Here is a 23,997-nt window from a genome sequence, read left to right as displayed (position 1 = left end):
CTTGCAAAAAAAAAAAAAAAAAAAGATGGTGGAAAGCCAGTTTTATACCTATGGGTGACCACCTACATCCAGCCTGCAAAAGAAATGTAGAGGTTGAGAAACAGGTTGACTAGAAGATGAATTATGGGGAGAACTGTCTAGTGTATTACCAAGGGCTTCAATGTGGCCATGTAACTAGCTTGATATCTGTCCCTGGAGCTTGAGAGACACAGTGGATTACTGTTTGATTCCCATGGGAAATCTAAAAGTCTGACTACTCTGATGGCAGAACAAAAGAGAGGTGACTGCAAGGTTCAGCTGCATGCCCAGAATTTGTTTGGGCCAAGGATGTGTAGTGTTTGTCAGGGGCCAGATGTGGGCCATCAGAAGAGAAAGCTAAAGTAAGATCTTTGGGGCATCTGGGTAGCTCAGTTGGTTAAGCATCTGACTCTTGATTTCAGCTCAGGTCATGATCTCAGGGTTGTAAGATTGAGCCCCGTGAAATGCCTGCTTGGGATTCTCTCTCTCTCCCTCTCCCTCTACCCCTCTCCTCCTCCCTCCCCACTCTCTAAAAAAAAGTAAGATCATCTTAGATTCTTTCTGTGGGACTGTCTGGTGGCACAAGGGGGCCTCTGCAGAAAGAAGCTAGAGATCTACCTGCAGATTTGGGGCTGTGGAAGGAAGTGACTGGGTAACCAGCCAGAGAAGAATTATATTTGTCCATGTCAGGGAAAGTGCAGGTGAGAGATGGCAGGGTCACCAAAATGCCCATGTGAGAACCCTTAGGATGAAGACTCAGCCTTAAACACCCACCAGAACTTGGGAGTATGATGCCAACTCACAGCAGGATCAGTCAGGTAAAAACTCTCCTACCTCTTGCCTCTCCTTCTCCTCTTACTGTGGTCCTGAAGCATTCGAAATCATTATTAGCCAGATATGGGACGGGGGGCAAAAGCACAAGGTTAGGTGTGAGGTGGAGAGAAGCCAACTGGCCTGAAGCAGGTCTGAACTGGGAATAGGGAGTAGTTACATCTTTGATTGAAATTTAAAGTTTGATTATTACACTGACCCAGATATATTAATTATTGACTAGAGAATGTTTTGTTACCTGAAAGGAACAAGAAAAGTCACAAGATTTGTCCAAAATTTCATCCATGGATAGGAATGAAGTGGTCCCACAGGATATATTTAAAGAAGAATGGGAGACATGAATTATGCGGCTTTATGATTATATCCTATGGGACATTGCTTGTTCAATGTAACGGTGATTCAGTGGATTGCAAAGTGAAATCAGACCATTCTGCTATTCTTGTTGCAAGATTCACTAGAAGATTCATTAGCTTTAGGATATGTTCCTGAGTCAGCTAAGGCTTATAGGAGAGACCAGATTCATACTGTCAGAACCAGAAGTAGCACTGTGCATAAGCAACCCCGACACCTCATTTAGGAAACGGAGGTCCAGAGATAAGAAAATATTTTCCCAAGCTTGCACATATAGAGACATCAAAAACAAACAAACAAAACAAAATAAAAACAAAAGCCACAAATGTATATAGTATCTGCTCACATAGACCATATTTAATTAGGTAGCTTTCATTGTGAAGGCCAAATTTCTTCCTGATTCCCAGGTCTCAGGGAGATTAATGTAAAATTATAAACAGGGTTCTTGACAGTATCTAAAAAAAAAATTTATGCTAAGAATCTAGATTTATCCTTCCCTGCTGTCCTCTTAAGTTTAAAATATAGCCACTCTTATTATAAACATCTTTTTTGTTGAAGGCTCTAAGCCTATCTGTGAGCACATACCTGCAAATGTATTCATTTTTCATTATCTGTAGTGGTCACTCAATACCTCAAAAATTTTCCCAAGCTCATGTATTTGTCTTATCACAACACAAGATGTCGCATGGTGCTTGGAACAGAAGAGTGTTCAGCAAATGTTTGTAGAATGACATAATGACTAGATTCCAGTTTCACTGGCTATGTGTTCTTTATATATCAACAATACTGCTTCCAGAGAAAGAATAAAGGCAACATTTCTGGTCATTCTTGGGGACCTGGAATCCAGAGCCTAGATTCATGTTAACTTTTTATGGATTTCCATAACTCAGGGCTGCTAAGTGGAGGTACCTAGCCCTTCAGCACACAACGTGTGGCCCTATATGCCCTTACTGACCTTCCCACCAGTTTTCCTATGCTGAACTACTCTGCAACAAAAGGCACTCAGCCCTGGGATCACTTTTCATCCTGTGATGAGAGAGAAACACTAACTCTTACTGAAAAACATATTTGATTCATGGCCTGGTCAAATCCCTGAAGCAACACACACTCTGTTTATTGACACGGATGGGTATCTGAGGCCCCCAGGCATAGATGAACATAATCCATTTCTTAGCCCTAGTTTCTTCAGGATTTCTTAGTTCCTTAGTGTCATAGTCTTTCAATGACTTAACAATGATGGATAAGTGCCCAAGAGTCTAAGTTAGAGGAGAGTGAAGAAAGTAATTCATTATATGTGATGTGGCCTCATTGTCTAAATTCCAGTAACATAAGCCTAAAACCATAACATCAGCTCTCAGTAGCTGGAGCAATCTCTTACCACTACAGCCTGGGTGGGGACTGTCTGGGTACCCTCAGTCCTGGCTGTTCCTGACCTCTGCTGGGGTTGGGGGTGGCAGAGAGGCAGCCTGGGAGCCTCCAGCAGGAGAACCCTCGGGAGCTCCCAGGAGGGCAGGAACACCTGGGACCACCTCCGGCACAGGGAAGACAGACGGACAGAGCCTACCTGACTCCATCCTACCTTCCTTCTTGTCCTGGGCTTCCTCAGAGCCACTGGAGCCTCTAGGGAAAGGCTGGTGGCTGAAGAGGTCATCACACAGGAGGCTTCGGCACAGCTTGGCGAGGAAGCGGAGGACATAGCTGACGCTGTTCACCACAGGCAGGCTCCGCAGGTGCTGTTTCCCGTCGAAGGACGCCGAGACTGGAAAGCCACAGAGCCAGCAACTCAGAGTGGGGCACAACAAAGCCACAGGTCTGTGGGAGGAGGTTTTCGTTTGTCCAGCTGTGCTTTGTTTTTAACTAAGCTTTATTCGGATTTCACCTGTTTCTTCGCTCAATGCCCTGTTTGTGTTCCAGGATCTCATCAGGAGCCCACCCTAGGTTTAGTTGCCAGGTCTCCTTAGTCTCCTCTGGCTTGGGACTGGTTCCCGGTCTTTCCTTGTTTCGCATAACCTTGACAGTTTTGAAGAGTACCGGTCAGGTATTTTGTAAAATGTCCCTCAGTTTGGGTTTGTCTGATGTTTTCCTCATGATCTGACTGGGGTTAAGGTTTGGGGGAAAGAAGTGAAGTGCCCCTCTCATCACATCAGATCAGGGGTATGTGATGTCCGTATGACAACACTGGGATGTCAGCCTTCATCACCTGGCCATATAGGGTTTGCTGCATTTCTCCACTGTACTCTCCATATTCCATTCCTTGGAAATAAGTCAAAAGATCATGCCCACACTCAAGGGCGGTGGAGGGATTAAGCTCTACATCCTGAGGAAGGGAGAGTCTCTATATCATTTGGAATTCTTCTATAAGAAAGAATTGTACATTCTCCTTCATCCATCCATTCATTCATTCATTCATTAATATCAGTATAGACACAATATATTTATTTTGTACTGTGGGTTATCTAATACTATGTTATTTATTTTGTTGCTCAAATTGTTCCATCTCTTGTCTTTGTGTCCCTGTGACATGCCTCCATTTTTTTTTAGCAACTTTTTGGTTACTGAAGCTTCACTATGTTTCAGATTCATCTTATATTTTCCCTGCCCTGCCCTAAAATCAGCTATTTCTCCAACAGCCCGGTTCCTTGTTCCTAAAGAGTGATATTTAGAAACCAGGATTTGGGCACTGGATATGCTCATTGCTACTGGGGTGTCAGTAGCTCTGGGTCTTTTCAATGGAGAGAGCTAAGAAATATATGCATGTATACAATCCTATTAAGATTATGTCTCTATTTTTCTGTCTCTATATATACATATATATATATATATATATATATATAGAGAGAGAGAGAGAGAGATGGCTAGAGCTAGGTCAATCAATAGATTGATAGGTAGGTCTAGATCTAGATAGAGATATCCAAATAAACCTGAGTTTGTGCTGAGGTCTCTAGCTCTAATCCAGCATCACAGAATTCAGGGTTCTTTCTACTCTTCTGGGGAGGAGTCTTTAAAAAGAACAATAACCTCTCCATAGTGATTCTAGATGAAATTTGATTTCTACAGCATTACCAGAACTTAGAAGAAACATGTTTCTTCCAGCATGTTCCTTTCTGTAACTGTCCTCACAGCCTCTCTCACCCCATGAAGCTTGCATACCAGCTCCACTGTGAGGAACAAAGGAGCAGACCCTAAGAGGATATTTTGCTCCCAGCTAGGCCTCAGCCACTCATTGTCAACACCTAGAGGGCAGCCCTGTTATTCATGTTTTATCTCCCAAAGGCAGGCACATGGCAGGGGCTGGGGCAGGGGCGATACCAGAGCTAGTTTTGATTTTAGAACTAAAACAAAACAAAACATTTTAATTAGAAATCAAAAGAATCCATTTTTTTGTGTGTATAGCTCTTTATAGTTTGACAAGAGCATTCATATCCATCACCTCATTCAGGCCGCCTAACTATCTGGTGAGGACAGTAGACAAGAGGTTATTACCCCATGTTACAGAGGAGGAAATTGAGAAGAAGGCGTAGAGCAGTTTTTCTGGCTCATGTGGCCTCTAAGTGGCACTTGCCTGTCACGTTAATACTCCGCGTGACTCTGGGAGAGCCGGCAAAGATCTTGCCCACGTGCTCACTAAGGGGTTTATCATAGCCACTCAGACGCTCTGGAAATTCCCTCTTAGTGTGAGCATTGCTGTTGGCCTCCAATATTTTAGAAGACCCAGTGTGATGGAAACTGCACCCATAGCAGTAGAGTCTGGGTCATCGGGTCTGTCCCATAGATCAGTGTGCATACACTCCCAGAGGTGCCTGGAAGGGCCACCTCCTAGAAGCAGACGTGGCATTCGTGACACCATAAGGTCTACTCCTCTGGGATAGTGTGGCTCAGGCAGAGCATGAGGGTTATGGGGTACTGCAATACTGCTCCTTTAGCCTTTGGGGTGGCCCTGGGCACACCCATGGCAGTCTGGTTCCTTTAGCCCACTGTGCCAGCACCAACGTCACCATTTTCTGTGTTGTGCCATGGGAACGTTGAGAAAGCAGTGCCCTAGGATTAGGTTCTAAGTACAGAGTGGGGGAGTCTATTTCTCCTTGAGTCCCTCCCTGAGCTTGGTGCTAGCTTGGTGCTATCACAGCCTCGCTGAGCTTCCATATCACCATCAGTAATGTGAAAGACCACCTTGCCACTTTGCGACCTCAGGGAGGCAGCATGAGGAGTCCCCCTGTGCTACTGCATTCTCCAAGACACTAAGACCAAGGGCTCAGCTCTGGACTCCCTGGGAATCCCTCAGCCAAGGGAAAGTTGGCAGCAGGGCTCTGCCCAGGCTTGTGTTGGTGCCAGGCACTGCAAAACCTGTTCCCAGTGCCAAGGCCCCTGAGGCCACAGAAACGCTGAGCAAGAGAGCAGGGGAAATAGCGTTGGCTCTCCCAGCTTAGGGAGAGGGAGCACAAAAAACTCAGATGGGATTTGCTCAAGAACGTGGGCACACAGTACAGGAAGAGCTTTCTCTTAGCACCATGTCAGTGTCTTGAGCCCTGCTACTCAGCAAGGAAAACGACAAGGCCTTCAACCTCAGAGGGCAGCCCAGGTTTGAGAACCTGGCTCTCAGACAAAAATCGGGCGAAGAATGGCCAGCAAGCTCTCAGAAAGCTGACAACAAGACTCTCCTCTTGGCCTCTCTTGGTGCAGTACTTCTTCCTCCTGTCTCTGCTTCTGCTAAAGTTTCTTAAAAGTCACCCTGGGTCAGACACACGCACCTGGACCTTACCAAGTTCTATTTTAATCAGTTACCAGCGAGTCAGACCCAGCTTCCCGCTTAGAGGGAGCTCTAGAAGGTGGGCAGAACCAATCACAGCTGGGGAAGCTGTGTTGGACAACCTCCCCACCCCCAAGTCCTGGGGATCAAGGGTTAAAAAAAATGCCCAGCGGCATTAGAGGCCCCCCTCCTGTCCCCTCTCTTAGACAGCAGGCAGGGTCATTCATTTGCACCACCCCCATTGCTGGGGAATCTTCCTGCTATTCCCTAGTGATATGGAGGCCATGCCCTTGATACTGGGCCAAAGAAGACACCAGTCTGTCCCCTTGGAATTAAGACACCTTGCAAAGACCTGGTGCTCCAGGGCTTAAGGGCAGGTGGTGACAACAATTGTCTAGAGAGCCTTGGGGAGCGTGGAAAGAACCTCTGGAGGCAAACATTTGAAGGGGGCAGAGCTCCCAACTCTGCCTCTCACCTAGGGTGACACTGCCACTCCCACTGGAAGCTGCTGGGGTGGGGCTGAAACTGGAGGATGGTGACAACGGGAGAAGGGACTGACCCTGAAGCATCTTTTAAAAAAGACAACAACCTAGCCCTTGAGAGGTGCTTGGGACCATAAGCTTCCCCACTGCTCAGGGTGCCATGAAGAAAGAATGAGGCAGAGTACAGGAGAATAGATAGTGACAGGGGATGATATTTTACACAGAGTGGTCAGAATAAGTCTCTTGGATAAGGCGCCATTTGAGTAGAAACCTGAAGAAAGTCAAGGAGCAAGTCACACTTGGATAGCTGCGGTAAGAGCACTCCAGACAGAAGAGCAGGTACAAAGACCCTGAGGCAGGGGCATGGCTGGAGATAGCAGAGGGAACAGCAAGGAGGTCACCATAGCTGCAGCAGAGTGGGGACTCAAGAGGAGTGACCAGGAGATCAAAGAGGTAGCTGGAGCCAGGTCACTTAAGGCCTCTGGGTCCTCGCAAAGACATGGGCTTTCTCTTGCAGTGACATGAGAACCACTGAGGGTGCAGGGCAGAGGAGGGGCATGATCTGACTTCAACTTTTAAAGAACCAGAGTGGTTGCTGTGAGTGGTGAAATGTGGCTGGATTCTGGATATATTTTAAAGTTAGAGCAATAGGATTTACTGATGAGCTGGAAGTAGGGGGGGTTGTGAAAGAGGATTCAGATGTTCAGTCTTCTTGTCCAGGTCCAGAAGCCTTTTCTCCTCAAGCCCAGAGAGAGGCCTCCAGCACACAGGCTCATTTAAGGCCCTGGAGCCCAGCAGATGGAAAACAGACTCTGGCTACAACCACAGTCCCCCCAAGCCTGATTATGGCTTCTTTCCTCTTCAGAGAGACACCCATGCCCTCCTCATACAACCTGCCCCAGGGCCTTACCTGACACCATCTCGCCACCATAGCCCTGTTTGACCAGGGAGAAGACCAGCTTCTGCTGGTGGGCACAGTCGATGCACGCTTGTACGGCTTGCTGCAAGACCGCCGATGGCCTCTCAGGCCCAAAGCGCTCGGGGAGCTGCTGCAGCTTCCTCCTCTCCAGGTACGGCCCTGTGTTGGCTTGCTTGTTGATGTAGAGGCAGACTGTGGAAACAGAGACCCACAAAGCCCTCAGCATCAGTCACATCAGACCAGGGGGCTGTTCCTGTGTGTGGTGGCAGGGGGAGGCTCAGCTGTGCCCCCTTGGCCCTCACCTTGAGAAAGCTGAAAAAAAAACAAAGGTGGGACTGATTCCTTCCAACCTGAGAAGTACAAGAGGCAAAAGAGCCCATCACTCCCAACTTCCAGGGCCCACTCTCAAGAGAACCCTTGGTTGGAAACAGATAGACAGGTGGGTCCCCTCTGATGTAGTCAAATCGGAATTGCAGACAATTATGGAGGTCCGTGTGGACCATGTGTATAAATGTATTTCCATACTGGGCACGTACACATACAAAATCTTCCCTCCTCCTCCAAAGGAGCTGTTAAGCTACACATAATGTTTGCTAATTTTTTTTTTGTTAACTTTCAGTGAGTAAAAAAATTAAGATGATGCTGATTACACCAAAGACTATATACTCAATGAATTTCTAAAGAGAGTGCTATGTATAATCTCAGAGATATTAAGTACTCAGCTGCCCATTTAGGTGAGCCCAACCAACGGTCCTCACACTTTTAAAGTCATATACCCCATCGGTATATATGAGCACATGCCCCAAATGTGTTTATTTATTTGTAGGATATATACGTTCTTGACTGTTTTAATATATTGCATGCATTTTAAAACGTAACCAAGAAATAGGAAATTTTAAGGGATGAAATAAAAATAAGTATTAATGGTAGGCGTCACATTTTCTTCCCTATGGCAACGACTCCTCATCTATCTCCCCACCCCCCGTCCCAGGTTATGAGGATCTTACCTTGGGGGTCACTAGGGCAAAGAAGTGTTCAAAAGGGACTTGAAGAAGAGACCAATAGGCTATGGGAAGGATTAAACAGTAAGAACAAAGGTGAAGAAAGTTAGTTTTTATTGAGCCCCTACTCTATTCCAGGCACTTCCTATATTTCCTCTTGTTTGAATCTCAAGACAGGCCTGGGAGTGGGATATGATGACTTCCTTCACTGATGAAGAAACTAATGAAGAAATGAGTCTTAACGGTTGGATGGCTGCTCTAAATTCTAAAGTGTAATTAGGGGTGCAACAGGGATTTAGACTCAAGTCTTTCTGCGGTCAAAGCCTGTGCTCTTTCCACTCCACCAGGCTGCCTTCTCTTGTACTCATCCCAGATGATTAAGGAAATCTAATCAGTAAGAGACCTTCATGCCAGGCACTGTGCTGGGTAGGCCCTACAGATTCGCGAGGTCCCTGGCTTCACAGAGCTTGGGGCCCCACTGGGAAGGCGGAGCTACTCAGAGCCCTAGAGGAAGCCAGGTGGGACTGTCACTTCAAGTCACACTGGGGAGGTGCTAGGAGGGCCGATCCTGGGGACCCTGGCAGGGAAGTCAGTGAAGGCCTTCTGGAGCAAGGTACGCCTGAACTGAGATGTAAGGGATGAGAAGGGTGACCAGAAAGGAGATCATTCCAGACAGAGGGAAGGCAGTATGTTGAAATGCTATGGGGGAGCTCTAGGGACTGAGAGGAGAGCAATGAACTGCGGGGCTCTGTTGGCCACATAAACAAGTTTGGTTTTTACCTAAGAGCAATGGGAGCGAAAGTGAAAGGATTCGAGCGGGATGGGAGTAGGGGTGGCTTGTGATGAGGGGGACAGTGTGTGTGTGTGAGAGAGAGAGAGAAAGAGAGCAATGCCATCCTACTGCTGGTACTCTTATGATAGAAATGTTTGTTGGTGGACACCCCATAAGAAAGACTGGACTGAATTCTACTCTGACTGGATTGGAGACACCAGGTGGGATTAAGGGAGGTTAGGGTCCTTAGGAGATCTGGAAGCACAAACACAGGGATGGAAGCTCTTCAAGGTAAGCAGGCTCACTCTTGGTGCAAAGTAAACGTGGCTCTGAAAAGAAAACACTGGGCCACCAAACCACCTTTTCTAGTCCCACCCCAAGGCAACCAGCTGAACCAGAGATGCACTGAAAACCAAGTTTCAAGTAATCCTATCTGTGAGACACTTAAGCTAATGTTCTCAGAGAATTTGGTCGTCCTCCCTGCTGTCTAGCTAATAACTAAATCCTTCATTAGCGCTATCTCACTGGCAGCTCTCCAGTTCACAGAGTAACTGCTAGATGGCAGGCTGGCCATCACAGCCTTAGAGGTCATTCAGCTGACCTACCTGTGAGAGCCTGTGGGGCCGCCAAGCTGGGTATGGTGGCTGCATCCTGAGGGATGGAGCTGAGGTCGGGCTCCGGCGTGCTTCGCGGAGGTGAGAGGGCTAAAGGAGTCATAAGAACCCGAGACTTGAGCTGCAAGACAGAGCCCATTTGGTCAAGGAAAATCTGGAAATGCTCTCTACACTTGCCCCCAATTTTTCCTGGATATCAGTTAACCATTTCTCCTCTATCATGTTTCCACACCTTTCTATTGTTCAGCTAAGGGGCTGAACTTCAGATTCAAGCTCACAATCAAGATTCATGTTTGGGGTCAAATTCAGAGATCAGCTCCACACCCCACCCTTACAGTGGAGCCACCCAGGAAATGACTGGTGTCAGGCAGTGAGTGTTGGAATACAAGAGGTATGAACAGTTGAAGCCTATGAGCCTTCTGAGTGCAGAATGCACGGTAGGGGACAGTTCCCAGGCTTCGAATCCCTAGAATCCTATGGACAGGGCTTTCCCAACAGCTACCCAGGGACAAATGCCGAAGCTCTCCTTAATCTCTGCTGAGCTTTCAGCTCACGTGGATCACTGGACCCTGCTAGAAAAGAGAGCAGAAACCGTTCCTCCAAGGGGCTGCCATACTGCTCAGTGTTTATTTCCTACAGCAGAAACTATCACGGGTAGCCCGAGTGTGGACATGAGCGTATTCCCTGGTGGTGAGAAGCAGCTGCCTTGAAGGACTCATTTGAAATCACAGATAAGGAGCTGATATTTGCTGTTATGGAATAAGATGGAGATGACTGGTTGGTTGATTGTGTCAATGCCAATAAGTCACTCTCCATACCAAGGTTTGACAGAAAATTGTCTAATCCTGTTCTCCACCAAAAAAATAATGAATAATTCAGTCACTTCATCTCTTCACCCCTGACCTGTGTCTGTTCTCTACTCCAGACCGATTAAATCATTCTTTGGGAGTGGGACCAAGGCATCAGGAGTTTTAAAAGGTACTCAGATGATTCTAATACGTAGTTAAGGTTGAGGCCACTGCTCCGCTGCTTTTCAAATTTAAGGTGCAATCAGTCACCAGGGGGTCCTATTAAAATATAGATTCTGATTCAGGAAGTCTGGGGTGGGGCCTGAGATTCTGCATTTCTCACAAGCTTCTAGGCAGTGCTGATGCTGCTAGTCCGTGGACCACACTTTGAGTAGCAAGGGTGTGCATTCTGTTGTTAATATACAGGCAGGCCCCACCCCCCTATACTGAATCACCAATATAGAGTTGATATTTAAGGCCATGATAATGAGTGAGCTCATCAGAGAATAACAGAAGGAGTATAGATGGAGAAGAGAAAAATCAAGCACCGAGCCCTGCAAGACTCCAACGTGTAGAGTTGGAGAGATGAGGAGGAACCAGCAAAAGAAACCAGGAAGGACATCCAGTGGGGTAGAAAGAAAACTGGGAGAGTGTGGTCTTGTGGGAGCCAAACAGAGAAAGCATTTCATGAAGGAGAGAGTGGTCAGCCATGTCAAAACCTCTGATCAAGGAAGACTAGAAGTGGCCTTTAGATGTAGCAACTTCTCAGCAAGAGAGGTGGTAGTGCAGAGGGTGGGCTGAGAACCTGATTGGAATTAGTTCAAGAAATAAAGGGAAGGGAAGCACTGGGGTCAGGAGTTAAAGTCAAGTCTTTCAAGGGGAGCCAAAAATTAGCTATGGCAAGGAGGAAAAGTCGGATCAAGTTATTTTTGCCCCACAGTGAGACACCACCTCACACCATTAGGATAGCTATTATCAAAAACAAATAAAAAATAATAAGTGTTGGCGAGGTGTGGAGAAATCGGAACCCTTGTGCACTGTTGGCAGGCACGTAAAAAGGTGCAGTATAGCAGTTCCTAAGAAATTTAAAATAGAATTGCCCAGCAATTCCACTTCTGGGTCTATATCCAAAAGAACTGAAAGCAGAATCCCCAAGAGGTATTTGTACACTCATGCCCATAGCAGCACTATTCACAAGAGTCCACAAGAAAGCAACTACCAATGTCCATTGACAGATGAATGGGTAAACATAGGGTGGTATATATACACAAAGGAATATTACTCAGCCTTAAAGAGGACGGGAATTCTGGCACATGCTACAACACGGAGGAGTCTTGAACATATCTGCTAAGTGAAATAAGCCAGTCACAAAAAGACAAATATTGCATGATTCCACTAATTTAAGGCACCTAGAAGAGTCAAGTTCATCGAAACAGGAAGTAGAACAGTGTTTTCCAGGGAGGGAATGGGGAGTGGGGGACAGAGTTTCTGTTTTGCAAGGTGAAGTTGTGGAGATCAAATGCACAACAATGTGAATATACTTAGTACTGAGCCGTACACTTAGAAATGGGTATGATGGTCCATTTTATGCCATGTGTCTTTTACCACAATTAAAACATTAAAAAAATCTTTTAGTATATATATATATATATATATATATATATATTTTTTTTTTTTTTTTTGAGATGGGAGAGACATGCTTGAATGTTGATGGGAATAATCCAGCTGAGAGGGAAAGAGGGATGATCCAGGGGAGTGCTTGGAGACCTAGCGGCATCAGGACTTTGAGAAGGTGAGGGGGGTGAGATGTAGTGAATGGAGGCGGGTGGGTGGGAGGGCTGGCTCAAGGCCATGGAGAGAAACGGGGACCTTTCATCTATTTTATTGCAAAGCAGAGTATAGTGGTCTGGATTGGGGTGGGGGGGAGGATGGATGTGGAGATGGGAATTTACAAAAGGTCTCTTTTGACGGCTTCTAATTTCTCAGTGATGCCGGAAGCCTGAGTGTGAGGATGTAGGAGGGCGTGTTCATGAACTAGGAGGGGAGACAAGTGGGGAATAGGGCGTGGCTGCTGAGTGTGCAGTGGGATGTGGGGAAATGAATTTAAATTCACTGAAATGAAATTTAAAATGAGATCAGTCAAAAGCGAGCACCCGGGTTGCACAGTGCTGTATGGGTGCAGATTCTGGGACTCTGGCAAGAGACCAAATGTTAGTCAGGAGCTACAGTTAACAGAGATTTCATCTTATTCTGTGTTTAGCATTTGAAAAATTAAAGGGTGCACCATGTAGCTCTGCTCTGCTAAATACTATAAAAATAATCTCAAAGAAACATCAGTGGTGAGAAGGAGCGGACAAGAAACCTGCTCTGACTCAGTCACCATGACTTTGGCATGGTTCCCTCACCCACCAAGTGTGACAAGAGCCAAAGTTACCCTGCCTGTCCTCCCAGGTCGCACTGGCCCCTCTGCCAGTCCTTCGAGGAATGATATGCTGCCCTGCGTGGCTTGCAGTGGAGAAGCTGGTAGTGGCAGTCCCCAAGGACTGTGGGCAGCAGGCTCTAGAAGGACCTTGGCTAAGTCCTCCACTACAGGCTTAAAGCCCTCCAACCAACATACAGATAATGATGTTGATGGGGAAAAAGCAAGATTTGGCAAGTCATCGTTTTTCCCTCTGTGGTCTTTAAGTTAATCACACAAAGATGCTCGCAATCCTTCCCTAGAAGGATGGTGATATAACAGCAGTGATGATGGTGAGGGTAGCGATGGCAGTGAAGACTTAGATTGCTGGACAGTTTCCTGTTCATATAAGCATCGTTAACAACCCTAACATCTAATGCTTGCTCACTATTTTAATATTTATTAGAAAAGGATCTGTTTGTTGAACCCACCTCCAAGGAAGTAATACAATTATAGTTGGCTGTTACCTCTACCCATCATTTCTGCTCAGATAAAGAATTGAAGGAATTAGAATTGCAGCTCACACCTTCGGCATTCATCCAACCCCTAAAACAACTGCTGGGACTTTTGAACAAAGAAGAAATCTCATGCAACTGTGGGTGGTATATGACTTTTAAAAATTCTTCTTGGTAAGAGAATAGATCATCACTAGGCATACCTTCGACCTAGCATGCTGAAATTTTCAGCTCATTGCCTAATATAAAGGAGAAAAGCCTGGCCTAGGAAAGGGAGTCACATATGATTTTAGAGGGCTCCTAAAATAGAAATGAGCCCAGTGGCTAGGAATGTCCTATGGTGCGATGTGGGGCCCCTCTGTCAGGGCCTCTCCTACATGTGGAACTGAGGAGCTCCCAGTATCCCCCAACATACAGGGATGCTATTCTCTGGCAGGACATTTGTCTTTGCCATTGCTGGGTTTTTTGTTTTGTCTTTTTTTTTTTTTAATTTTTTGTTGTTGTTGCATTTTGTTTTTTAAATGGACAAAATAAAACAAAACAAAATTGCTGGGGTTTTTCAAATTGCTTTTTTGTTGTGTTTTGTTTTTTAAATGGACAAAATAAAACAGAGCACTCCTATCTTGGGGCGCCTGGGTGGCTCAGTCGTTAAGCGTCTGCCTTCGGCCCAGGCCATGATCCCAGGGTCCTGGGATCGAGCCCCGCATCGGGCTCCCTGCTCGGCGGGAAGCCTGCTTCTCCCTCTCCCACTCCCCCTGCTTGTGTTCCCTCTCTCACTCTCTCTCTCTCTCTCTCCCTGTCGAATAAATAAAATCTTAAAAAAAAAAAAAAGAATACTCCTATCTTGGTTTCTAATACCATTCTTCAATAAAAGGAACAAGGGCTCCTTGGAGAAATGGCTGATTCAAGGACAAGGGCAGGAAATATACAAGATGAACCTGGGGCATCTTGTCCCAGAAAGTAAGAGAGTACTAAGCACACAAACACACACAATGGTGAGGGTAGGTCATAGAAACACAGGAGTCAACTGAAAGAGCTTCCAATGTCCAAATCTGGAGCAATGTGAGCAACAAATAATGAGTAATAGATTATGATTCAAAGTGTACAATAAATATCCATGACTCCCTACTGACATAAATGAATGATTGACTAAATAAATACATGGAGGAGAACAGACAAAACTCTTATGCATAAATATTCCAAATAGTTTATTGTGGAGCTTAACATCCCCCTCCTTAAGTGTGAGCTCCACATAGTGACTTCCTTCCAAAAGGACGGGATGGAAATGTGGGGAAAGTAACTTTGCAGTGGAGAAACCCATCAAACACGACTTCAGGCAGGTGATCAAGGTCACCATCCACAGTGATAAACCACACTGATAGTATGCACACTTGACATGGCATGACGGGAATGACACCTTACCTCTGGAATCTTCTTCCCCAAAACCCATAACCCTAGTCTAATCATTAGAAAAATATCAGACAAACCCAAGTTATAAACATTTTACCAAACACTTGACCCATACTCCTCAAAACTGCCAATGTCATCAAAAACAAGGGAACGCTGAGAAACTTTCACAGCCCAGAGAAGCCTAAGGAGAGGAGATGACTGAATGTTAATATTCTGGCTGGATCCTGGACGAGAATAGGGAAAAACTAATGAATCTGAATAAAATATGGGCATGATTAAATAATGATGTGTTATTATCAGTTCACTAATTGAGACAGATGTGTCCTAGTAATATAAAATGTTAACGATAGAAGAAAGTAGGTATGGGGTATATGAGAATTCTCTGTTTTACTTTCGCAACTCTCCTGTAAATCTAAACCTATTCTAAAATATAGTTTGTTTTCAAAGTATTAAAAACAGGGTCTGGCAGGAGTGCCTGGGTGGCTCAGTCGTTAAGCGTCTGCCTTCTGCTCAGGTCATGATCCCAGGGTCCTGGGATCGAGCCCCGCCTTGAGCCCCACATCGGGCTCCCTGCTCCGCGGGGGGCCTGCTTCTCCCTCTCCCACTCCCCCTGCTTGTGTCCCCTCTCTCGCTGTGTCTCTCTCTGTCAAATAAATAAATAAAACATTTTAAAAAAAACAACAACAAAAAACAGGATCTGGCAGAATAAACTGGGTAAAATGGAAGGGAAGAAGGGAGACAAAGCTTCCTTCTTGGAAGCATAAGACTAGAGAGAGATTAGGTGCCGGGACGCCATGCTCTGACATATACTGGCACTAATCCTTGGCCTTCAAAGCCAACAGCCTTGCACAGATGCTGGCAAAGTTGGCACCTTCACCTGAAATTCAAAACCTCAATCAAAACGGTGTGGTGACTCCTCATCCAGGGCATGGTCACCAGCAGCTGCCCAAGGGGCTGTGCTTTGCTGGAGTAGAGTATCATGGTGGGTGAAGCAAAAGAGTAGAAGGTCGGCCCCTGCCAGCTGGCATCTCCACCAAAGGGGGCTGGAGAATGTGGAAGCAGCTCATCTTTCTTTTCCACTGACAGATCCAAAATAAGGGCCTGGAGAGTTTCTTGCTCCAGCTGTCTTTCTGGGAAGACCTTCTCTAAGACATTTGCTAGAGAACCACTGGAAAGAGTTGGGGAAGGGGAGGGTCTCTTCGCAAACTGAGATGTGTGGCCAGGGGCCACTAATGGAGAAGGGGTTAGCTAGTGTAAAAACTGAAATATTTTTCTAGAAATATGCCCGTGTGGCAGAAACAAGTACTAACTAAACAATGTTTCATACATTGATAGCAAGAGGTTGATAATCTAAGGACAAAGAATGTGGTTGAGGGAGTACGATGTGTAGAGACTGCCTGCATGCACATCAGCAGAGATGAAGCAACAAAGCTCGGGATGGCAGTGGGCACATACATTGGAACACTAGCATTTGGATCTGGGCTCAAAGTCCAGCACAGACACTCAGCACGAAGAGCTCTTATTACTTAGGATTTTGGAGCCTGCCTTTCCTTACCTGTGTGCGGATAATAATATCCCCTCACAGGGATGTGGCAAGATTTAAATGTAAACATTTAGCATAGGGCTAGTGCAAAGTGAGGACTCAGTAAACGTTCGTATTACTATTGCTGATAGTATTGGGGGAGGGCACGACGAGAAGAAGAGCAGCCATATTTCCTCCCCCCAAGAGATGGACACTGAGAACTGGTATGATTTCAGTCATCAACTACACATTGCTGATGCCTGGCAGGGGAATGGCTGGAACACAGGGCTCAGAGACAGGACTGGGGTTTGAATCCTGGGTCTGCCACCAACTCACATGGGACTCTGAGCAACTCACTCAGAGCTTCTGGGCTTCACCTTCCAAAGCCATGAGATTGGGTAGATTGTTGGCTTCTAAATTCTCTTCTAATCCATAATGTGTACATACCCTGCATTAGACTACTTCTGAAAACATTAAAGCATTTGAGACAAAACCAGTGTCAGTGCCACATTTTGAATGTCGATTAGAAGAAATATGCCAGCCTAAATTTCTTTGGAATTCTATCTCTAGAAATATAGAGAAGTAGATTCTTTGGATCAGTTGAAAACAGCCACAAATGATGGATAAAATGTAAAATTAATGAAAGTAGAGAGGTGCTGACAATTTATAAAGAATTATCAGGCCAGGGACACCCGGGTGGCTCAGTCAGTTAAGCATCTGACTCTTGATTTCAGCTCAGGTCATGATCTCAGGGTTGTGGGATGGAGCCCTGCATCAGGTTCCACGCTCAGTGCGGTGTCTGCTTGTCCTTTTCGCTCTGCTCCTCCCCCCTCTCTCAAATAGATAAATAAAATCTCTCTCTCAAATAAATAAATAAAATCTTTTAAAAATTATCAGGCCGAAATATAAGTGAAATCTAGGCCTTGGGAATTGGTATGGGGGTCAGGGCTCATCCAAAGGGCTATGACCTCAGGGAAGGATGAGCCAGTTGTAAACTTGTGCCACCTGCTCCCCACCCACACCTGACAATAAGGAAAGCTGCCTTAATATTGGGGTAGGGGAGTGTGCAGATCTCTGAACAGATACTGCTACAAGCCATATGGTAATCCAATAAAAAACAGAGTGCTTAACTTTCAATGAGTAGAAAAAAATTAAATACTAAAAAAAAAAAAAAAAGTCCAAAAGAAGGCAGGACAGGTGGGTAAAAGGAGCCTAGAATGAGTGGGACAGATAGAATACACGAAATAAGATATATATTTAAATCTAAATTTATCCGTAATTTCTTTAAACATAAGTGGACCAAATGCCTAGTTAAAAGACAAAGATTATTATATTACTGGACATTAGGGGTTGAAATGTGTCCCCCAAAATGATGTTGAAGCCCTAACCCACAGGACCCGTGAATGTGACCTTATTTGGAAATCGGATCTTTGCTGAAAATCAAGTTAAAATGAGGTCATTAGGATGGGCCCTAATCCAGTATGACTGTGTCATTAAAAGGGAGAAATTTGGACAGAGACAGACGAGTATAGAGGGAAGACAATATGAAGACACCGGAAGGACACCATCGACGAACCAAGGCATAGACCTTGATCTTGGACTTCCAGCCTCCAGAACTGTGAGACAATGAGTTTCTGTTGTCTAAGCCACCCAGTTTTTTGTACTTTGTTACAGCGGCCCTAGGAACCTAATATGCCATATTTTTTTAAAAAATCATGTTCATCCTCCCCTCCATACCTCCCCACCTTTATTTGAGGATAGTTTTGTTCATGTCCCTGCCATAGCTTTCCTTGGGGGCACATTCCTCCTTTAGACTCACACTCTTTCTCCACCCAAAACTCCCTCAGGGTTCTGAGGAGATGCTGTGGGGAGCAAAATTAGGGAAAATTGAATACCTCACTGTGTTTAACCTCAGACTTTAGTCTAAAAACTTGCCTGTTGGAAATGCAAATCAGCTCCAACAAGAAGAAGTTCATAGCCAATGACCTAATTCCATTCCTAGGAGTCAGCCTGTTTCTGGGTCTACCCATACCTTTTTCTCCCTGCACTTGGAGGACAGATTAAACACCTAAGGGATGGAGGGGCCATGATCCTTTGATTAAACACCTAAGAGATGGAGGGGCCACTATCCTTTGGCCTTGAGGCCTGCTTTGGCAACATGTCCCTCAGTTAAAGCTGAGAAGGTAGCTCAGCTTATTTTGAACTAAAACTTCTGTAGGATAATAAAATTACCCCAATACAATAAACTGCCTACATGACAATGAAGACAGAGGGGATGCCTGAAGGCAGGAGGGAAACGGGCCGGCTCTCTCATGCCTTTCAGAGGTGCAAACAGGGTGGGGATAGGGTGAGGAATCTGGAGCTTTCTCCCACCATCTCTGTGCTGGGTTCAGATTCTCCTCTGGAGCCAGAGAACCCCTGAGACTGGTAAAGAGCGGAGGTGAGGGCGGGGAGTGGAGGGGGGGGGCTTTGCTGAGGGCCGGGAAGATTGGTTTAGTTTCCTCCCAGACAGAGGGAAGCTGAGAGAGGAGACGATGAACCCAGTACTCCAGGGTACCAGGAGAGAAGAGAGAAAAGGGAAAACACAAAACACCATCACGGGATAAAGTGAAATTCAGAAAAGTGGATCTCCCCGTGAGAATTATTTAATGGAATACTGTCCACTATGCCCTGTGACCCCCAACAATCTTTAGTAGAGACCACACATTTCAAGGAATTCGTGGTGTGATTGGGTTTCTTACAGAAACTGGTGAGGAGGCCAAGTTCTCTGCATCGCAGGCATGGGGTCCACGCCGTAGATGGGAGAGGAAACAGGGCGCATCCAGGTACAGGACTGTGTGCTTAGGAGTACCCAGAGCAGTGGGAGGTTGGAGCTGGCTTATACTGGGCCATGAGGGATGACTTGCAAGTTATTTGTTAAACCCAGTGATTGCTGAACATTAAAGTATATATACTTACAGAGTCTTAATTTAAAATACGTTAAAAACAAAGGTAATCGATACTCAAAACTCATGACTTTCTAATTATTTTGTTATCGCGCCCCTAGAGACGTACAGAGGCAGGGGTGTGGGGCCACATATCTCTGACCAACACCATGCTTGGGGCTGTCATCTTGGTGCCTTGAAACTGGACATGATGGGAATATTTATACCTTGAAAATTATCGAGTGCTACAAATTAGGGCTGAAGTTACTCTTGTTGACTTACAGACTTAAGAAAGTGAGGAGAAAATGTTAAAAACACAAATTAAACTTCAAAGTGTGCCTTGTCTACGGCTGTTACACCATGAATAACACAAAAAACCGAACTACTTTCGGTTTTCACAAACTATCATCCAGTTCAGTGAAGAAGTTCATCACATTCTCAACAAACGAGCAAAATTCCAACATACAACTTCACTGTTTACTTTTCTTTTACTTCTTAGCATAATTGAAAATATCAGCTAGCATTCATGTTGGAGTTACACTCAGAATGCTGGTGGGGAGGGGGTACATTGGCCAACACAGCACCGCCTCCCACCCACTACTGAGCCTCAACTTTGGCCCTTGCTCCAGCCTGGGGTTGGGGGGTGGAGGGTCACAGGAAACCACAGGAGAGACAGTCCCTACCCGGAGTACTGTACCCCATTCAGCCTAAGGGAATGGCCCCTGCATTGTTTTGCTTGGGTAATGATTTTCCCCATGCAAGGGGCATGCCATGCCCACCATCAGCAAGGGGGTACCTTGAAGATCAGCGCAGGAAGGCTCATTAGATAGCTATTCTTCCCTTACATACAATATCATGCTACATTTGACGTTCATAAATATGACTCCAAGACAATACAAGATCGGGATAATCAAAGAATCGTGGAAGTCAATTCAACAGTTCTAATGAAAACACATTGTAGAAAGAGCTTTAAGCAAGTGTTGGAACAAATAAAACCCTTTCTACTTAAGTTTGAACATTCTCTTAATTGAGATTTTTGTGAATTTGACTTCCTTGTAACACAATGCCAAGAACACATACCTTTTTTGGGGGGAAGGGAGGTGGGGAGAAAAGGTTGGCAATAAAAAAGAGGGAATAAAACATACTGTGGCATTACTTATGTTTATTAGAAAATCACTCTCTTTATAGAGTGAATCTTCTAGTTAACAGAACACTGTTCTTTAGGAAGCCTGGGTGGCTCAGTCCGTTAAGCTTCTGCCTTCGGCTCAGGTCATGATCCAGGGGTCCTGGGACCAAGCCCCGCATCGGGCTCCCTGCTCATCAGGAAGCCTGCTTCTCCCTCTGCCTCTGCTCCCCCTGCTTGTGCTCTCTCCCTCCCTCTCTCTCTCTCTGACAAATAAATAAATAAAATCTTTAAAAAAAAAAAAAGACTCTTCTTTAAGAACTTAGCAGAGGCTGCTGGTTAATCCCCAAAATATCCATGCCCCCTTTCTTTATTAGTGGGATCCCTGAATTTTAGCTGGCCACCTGAGCACCAGCATTGCATTTCTCCATCTCCTTTGGCTCTAAGTGTGGCCAAGGGACTAGGTCCAGGACAGTGAGATCCAAGTGTAAGGGGTGTGTGCAGCTTTGAGGGTCGAGTCCTTGAAGGGAAAGACATGCCTCCACTACCTCTCCCCCCATCCGCTGCCTAGACTAGTGCAGTAGTGGGAACTGGAGGGTCATTTTAGAGCATGAGGTAGAGATTTGGTGTTAAGAGTAACAGAGCAGGGGCACCTGGGTGGCTCAGTCCTGTTATGCATCTGACTCTTGATTTCAGCTCAGGTCATGATCTCAGGGTCCTGGGATGAGCCCCGTGTTATGTCAGGCTGTGCGCTCAGTGGGGAGTCTGCTTCTCTCCCTCTGCCCCTCCCCGGGCTCACACCCTCTCTCTCTTTCTCTCTAAAATAAATAAATCTTTAAAAAAAAAAAAAAAAAGAGTAGCTGAGCAACAACAGAGAAGGAGCCTGAGTCCCCAACACCATGGAGGCATCATATCACCCTCAGCTGCTTCCCGGACTTTAACACGAGGGAAGTTAGCTTCTACGTTCTTTAAGCCGCTGTTGTTTGGCCTTTGTTACAGCAACTGGATTTGTATTCCAAATGACACAATTGCCAACATGTTAGAACATGTTAACCATTTGTTTTTAATATCTTAGGGATGATATTCTTTCTAAACATGTTACATTTTTCTAAGCTTATTAAACAGAGCAGACAGAACATAATTTACTCTTTTTTGGAAAGAGTAAATGGGAAAGCATAATTACTATTCTGAACAATAATGCAAAGAGAGTGCCAAGGTCAGTAAGTGGACTCAGGCTGTGGAACTTGGTTCATTTATACCTAATTCCTGCCATTTATCTCACTCCCCTCACTATCAGGGATCAAATAAGAAAATACACACAAGCTGCTTTGGCCCAGAGCCTCAAACACAGAAGTGCTCAATGAATTTTACATATGACTGTTATTGCTGCTATTATTATTATTACTATTACTATTATGTAGAGGGGACAAACAGCTATTTTTAAAACCCAGCACTTTTTTCTTCCTGCTTCAATCATACTCCCAACCATAAAGACACAGAAGCTGGAAATCCCACTGTTCGGTGACATTATAATCAGCTGCATGTACAGAACAGAAGCTACAGTTTCTCCTTGATATAGACTCTCTCTCTTTATCTCTTTAAAACAACCTTAATGGTCTTTTTAGTCATGAAATATAAGGAAAATCTATCTGTTGACCTTGTGTTGTCTCTGAACTAAACCAATAGCAGATGCTTCAAACTGAGATGTAAATTCAGTTCCATAATGAAGAAGGCTGTTTCCATGTCAGTCAGCATATGGCTCTTCAGAGAAAATATGATGAGAAGAGGTTTTTGCTTCCTTCGACTGGGTGACAAGGGGGCATAAGGCCATCAAATGATGTTCTTACAGCAGTGAGCATGCCCCAGCAATGTGGCTGCAGGCCTGGGCCAAGAGACATGCGCAGATGGCCCCCCCCGGGGGGGGGGGGGCGGCATGACCTATGAACTCTGGGGCGCTGACATCTGACTACCAGTTGAATTCTTCCTTTTCTGCCTGTAATTCACTCATATTATTCTCAAGACCCAGAGAAGGGGTTAAATATTACAGCCTGTGTTAGCTGTGCCTGGGTCTTAAACAGAGAGGCGTGTGCCCATACTTGGACCAGAGAGAGTTTCCACATGTGCTTGACACAGAGGTGATTGGCAGTGCAGTTTGGGAGAGCACCAGGCAAGAAGTGACAAATGGCAACCCGCATAGACCTTGACACAGTCAGCACAACCAGGCATCCTCAGAATCTCCTGGAAAAGAGCCTTCCGAAGATTCAAACACTGATTATTTTGTTATGACAATATTGTTAGCATAAATATATCATAATGATGCTATTGACATAACAATTATTATTTTATAATATTGATCATATTCTATATTATTAATAAAATACCATTTAATTATAACAAAAATTCTTATTATGTTTATTCTGTGTCCAGAATGTGTGTGCGTTCTTCTTTCCCAAAATATCTTCCGCTTCAAATCAGAGGCCATTATATTGCTATAATTGAGCTTGTAAGAAATGTACCTATGATAAAGGTAAATAGACTCTGAAGGAGGGCTTGGAAATGTTTTCTTAGTAGTAAAATACAAGATCTTTAAGGGCAGACCAAGTAATATCTTATTTCGCTTGCTCAGGATTTCTTTTTTAACAACTCTGTCTCCCTAACTGTATCTCAGATAGTTAACATTGCCAAATTTTAGTGGCCATTTGGTAAATGAAATGAAATTGTACAGTTTCCTTGCTGGCTCCCCCACAATTAAAACCTTTTCGTTAATGGTAAAATGGGGCTTCTGGGTCTCAGAAATTGTCAGAATAAAACTGGAGAGACCTAATAGTCGCCAAATGCATTTTGCCAAGTAAAGACATTTTTAAAAATTACCAAATCCTGACAACATGCAACATTTAATAAAACACTTTTTAAAATTCCCAAGTTGTGACAACGTACGACACTTAAATAAAATAAATTTTAACACCAAAACAGTGGGAAGTTTCAGGGGCTCCTGGGTGGCTCAGTCCTTAAGGGCCTGCCTTTGGCTCAGGTCATGATTCCAAGGTCCTGGGATGGAGCCCTGCATTGGGCTTCCTGCTCAGCAGAGAGTCTGCTTCTCCCTCTCCCACTCCCCCCGCTCGTGTTCCTGCTCTCACTGTCTCTCTCTGTCAAATAAATAAAATCTTTAAAAAAAAAATAGTAGGAAGTTTCAGAATAAAGGAGGATCCTTTGGGTGGAATCATTGTAGCTTTATGAAGATTTTCACATGGTTCTTATTTTTCCTGCATCACCACGAGGGAGTCAGCACTTCCAGCAGAAGGCACCTGGTTTGGAGTCATTCCCGAACACCAAACCCACGGCCTGGGGAGCTGTCTGGGAGCTGCTGGTCTGAGATAATTCCCACACATTTCCCCAAATACGTGGAAGGTGGACTCGAGGAAGAGCTGGGACCTGTTGTCCCTGTGAGGTATGGGCACGAGACCTGCCTGCCATGTTGTAGGACCCCGATTGTCAGCTAACCACCCCAAAAGCTTTCTTCCTGCCCCGAGGTGTCTCTATGTGTTAGGAGCCCTGAAAACTGCCCCTTTTAGGACACGGGAC

General features: G+C 45.1%; 1 protein-coding gene across 9 annotated transcripts in view; it reads right to left on the bottom strand.

The window, feature by feature from the left end:
• Window positions 1-23,997, bottom strand: part of SCML4 (Scm polycomb group protein like 4) — a 107,931-nt gene that overhangs the window by 30,486 nt on the left and 53,448 nt on the right. For 5 of the 9 annotated variants that reach the window (XM_027603417.2, XM_027603423.2, XM_027603418.2 and 2 more), the window contains 3 exons: window positions 9,727-9,856; window positions 7,340-7,540; window positions 2,780-2,959 (listed from right to left, as the gene is read on the bottom strand). In XM_027603417.2, coding sequence (XP_027459218.1) covers window positions 2,780-2,959; window positions 7,340-7,540; window positions 9,727-9,856 — 511 coding nt within the window. Of the gene's footprint in view, window positions 1-2,764; window positions 2,960-7,339; window positions 7,541-9,726; window positions 9,857-23,997 lie in introns of all 9 variants that reach the window. The other 4 variants (XM_027603424.2, XM_027603426.2, XM_027603422.2 and 1 more) reach the window with 3 other exon arrangements.

This window comes from Zalophus californianus, chromosome 7, assembly GCF_009762305.2.
Source record: "Zalophus californianus isolate mZalCal1 chromosome 7, mZalCal1.pri.v2, whole genome shotgun sequence".
Lineage (NCBI taxonomy): Eukaryota > Metazoa > Chordata > Mammalia > Carnivora > Otariidae > Zalophus > Zalophus californianus.
The sequence above is the reverse complement of the archived record's forward strand: the minus strand, read 5'-3'. Positions and strand labels throughout refer to the sequence as shown.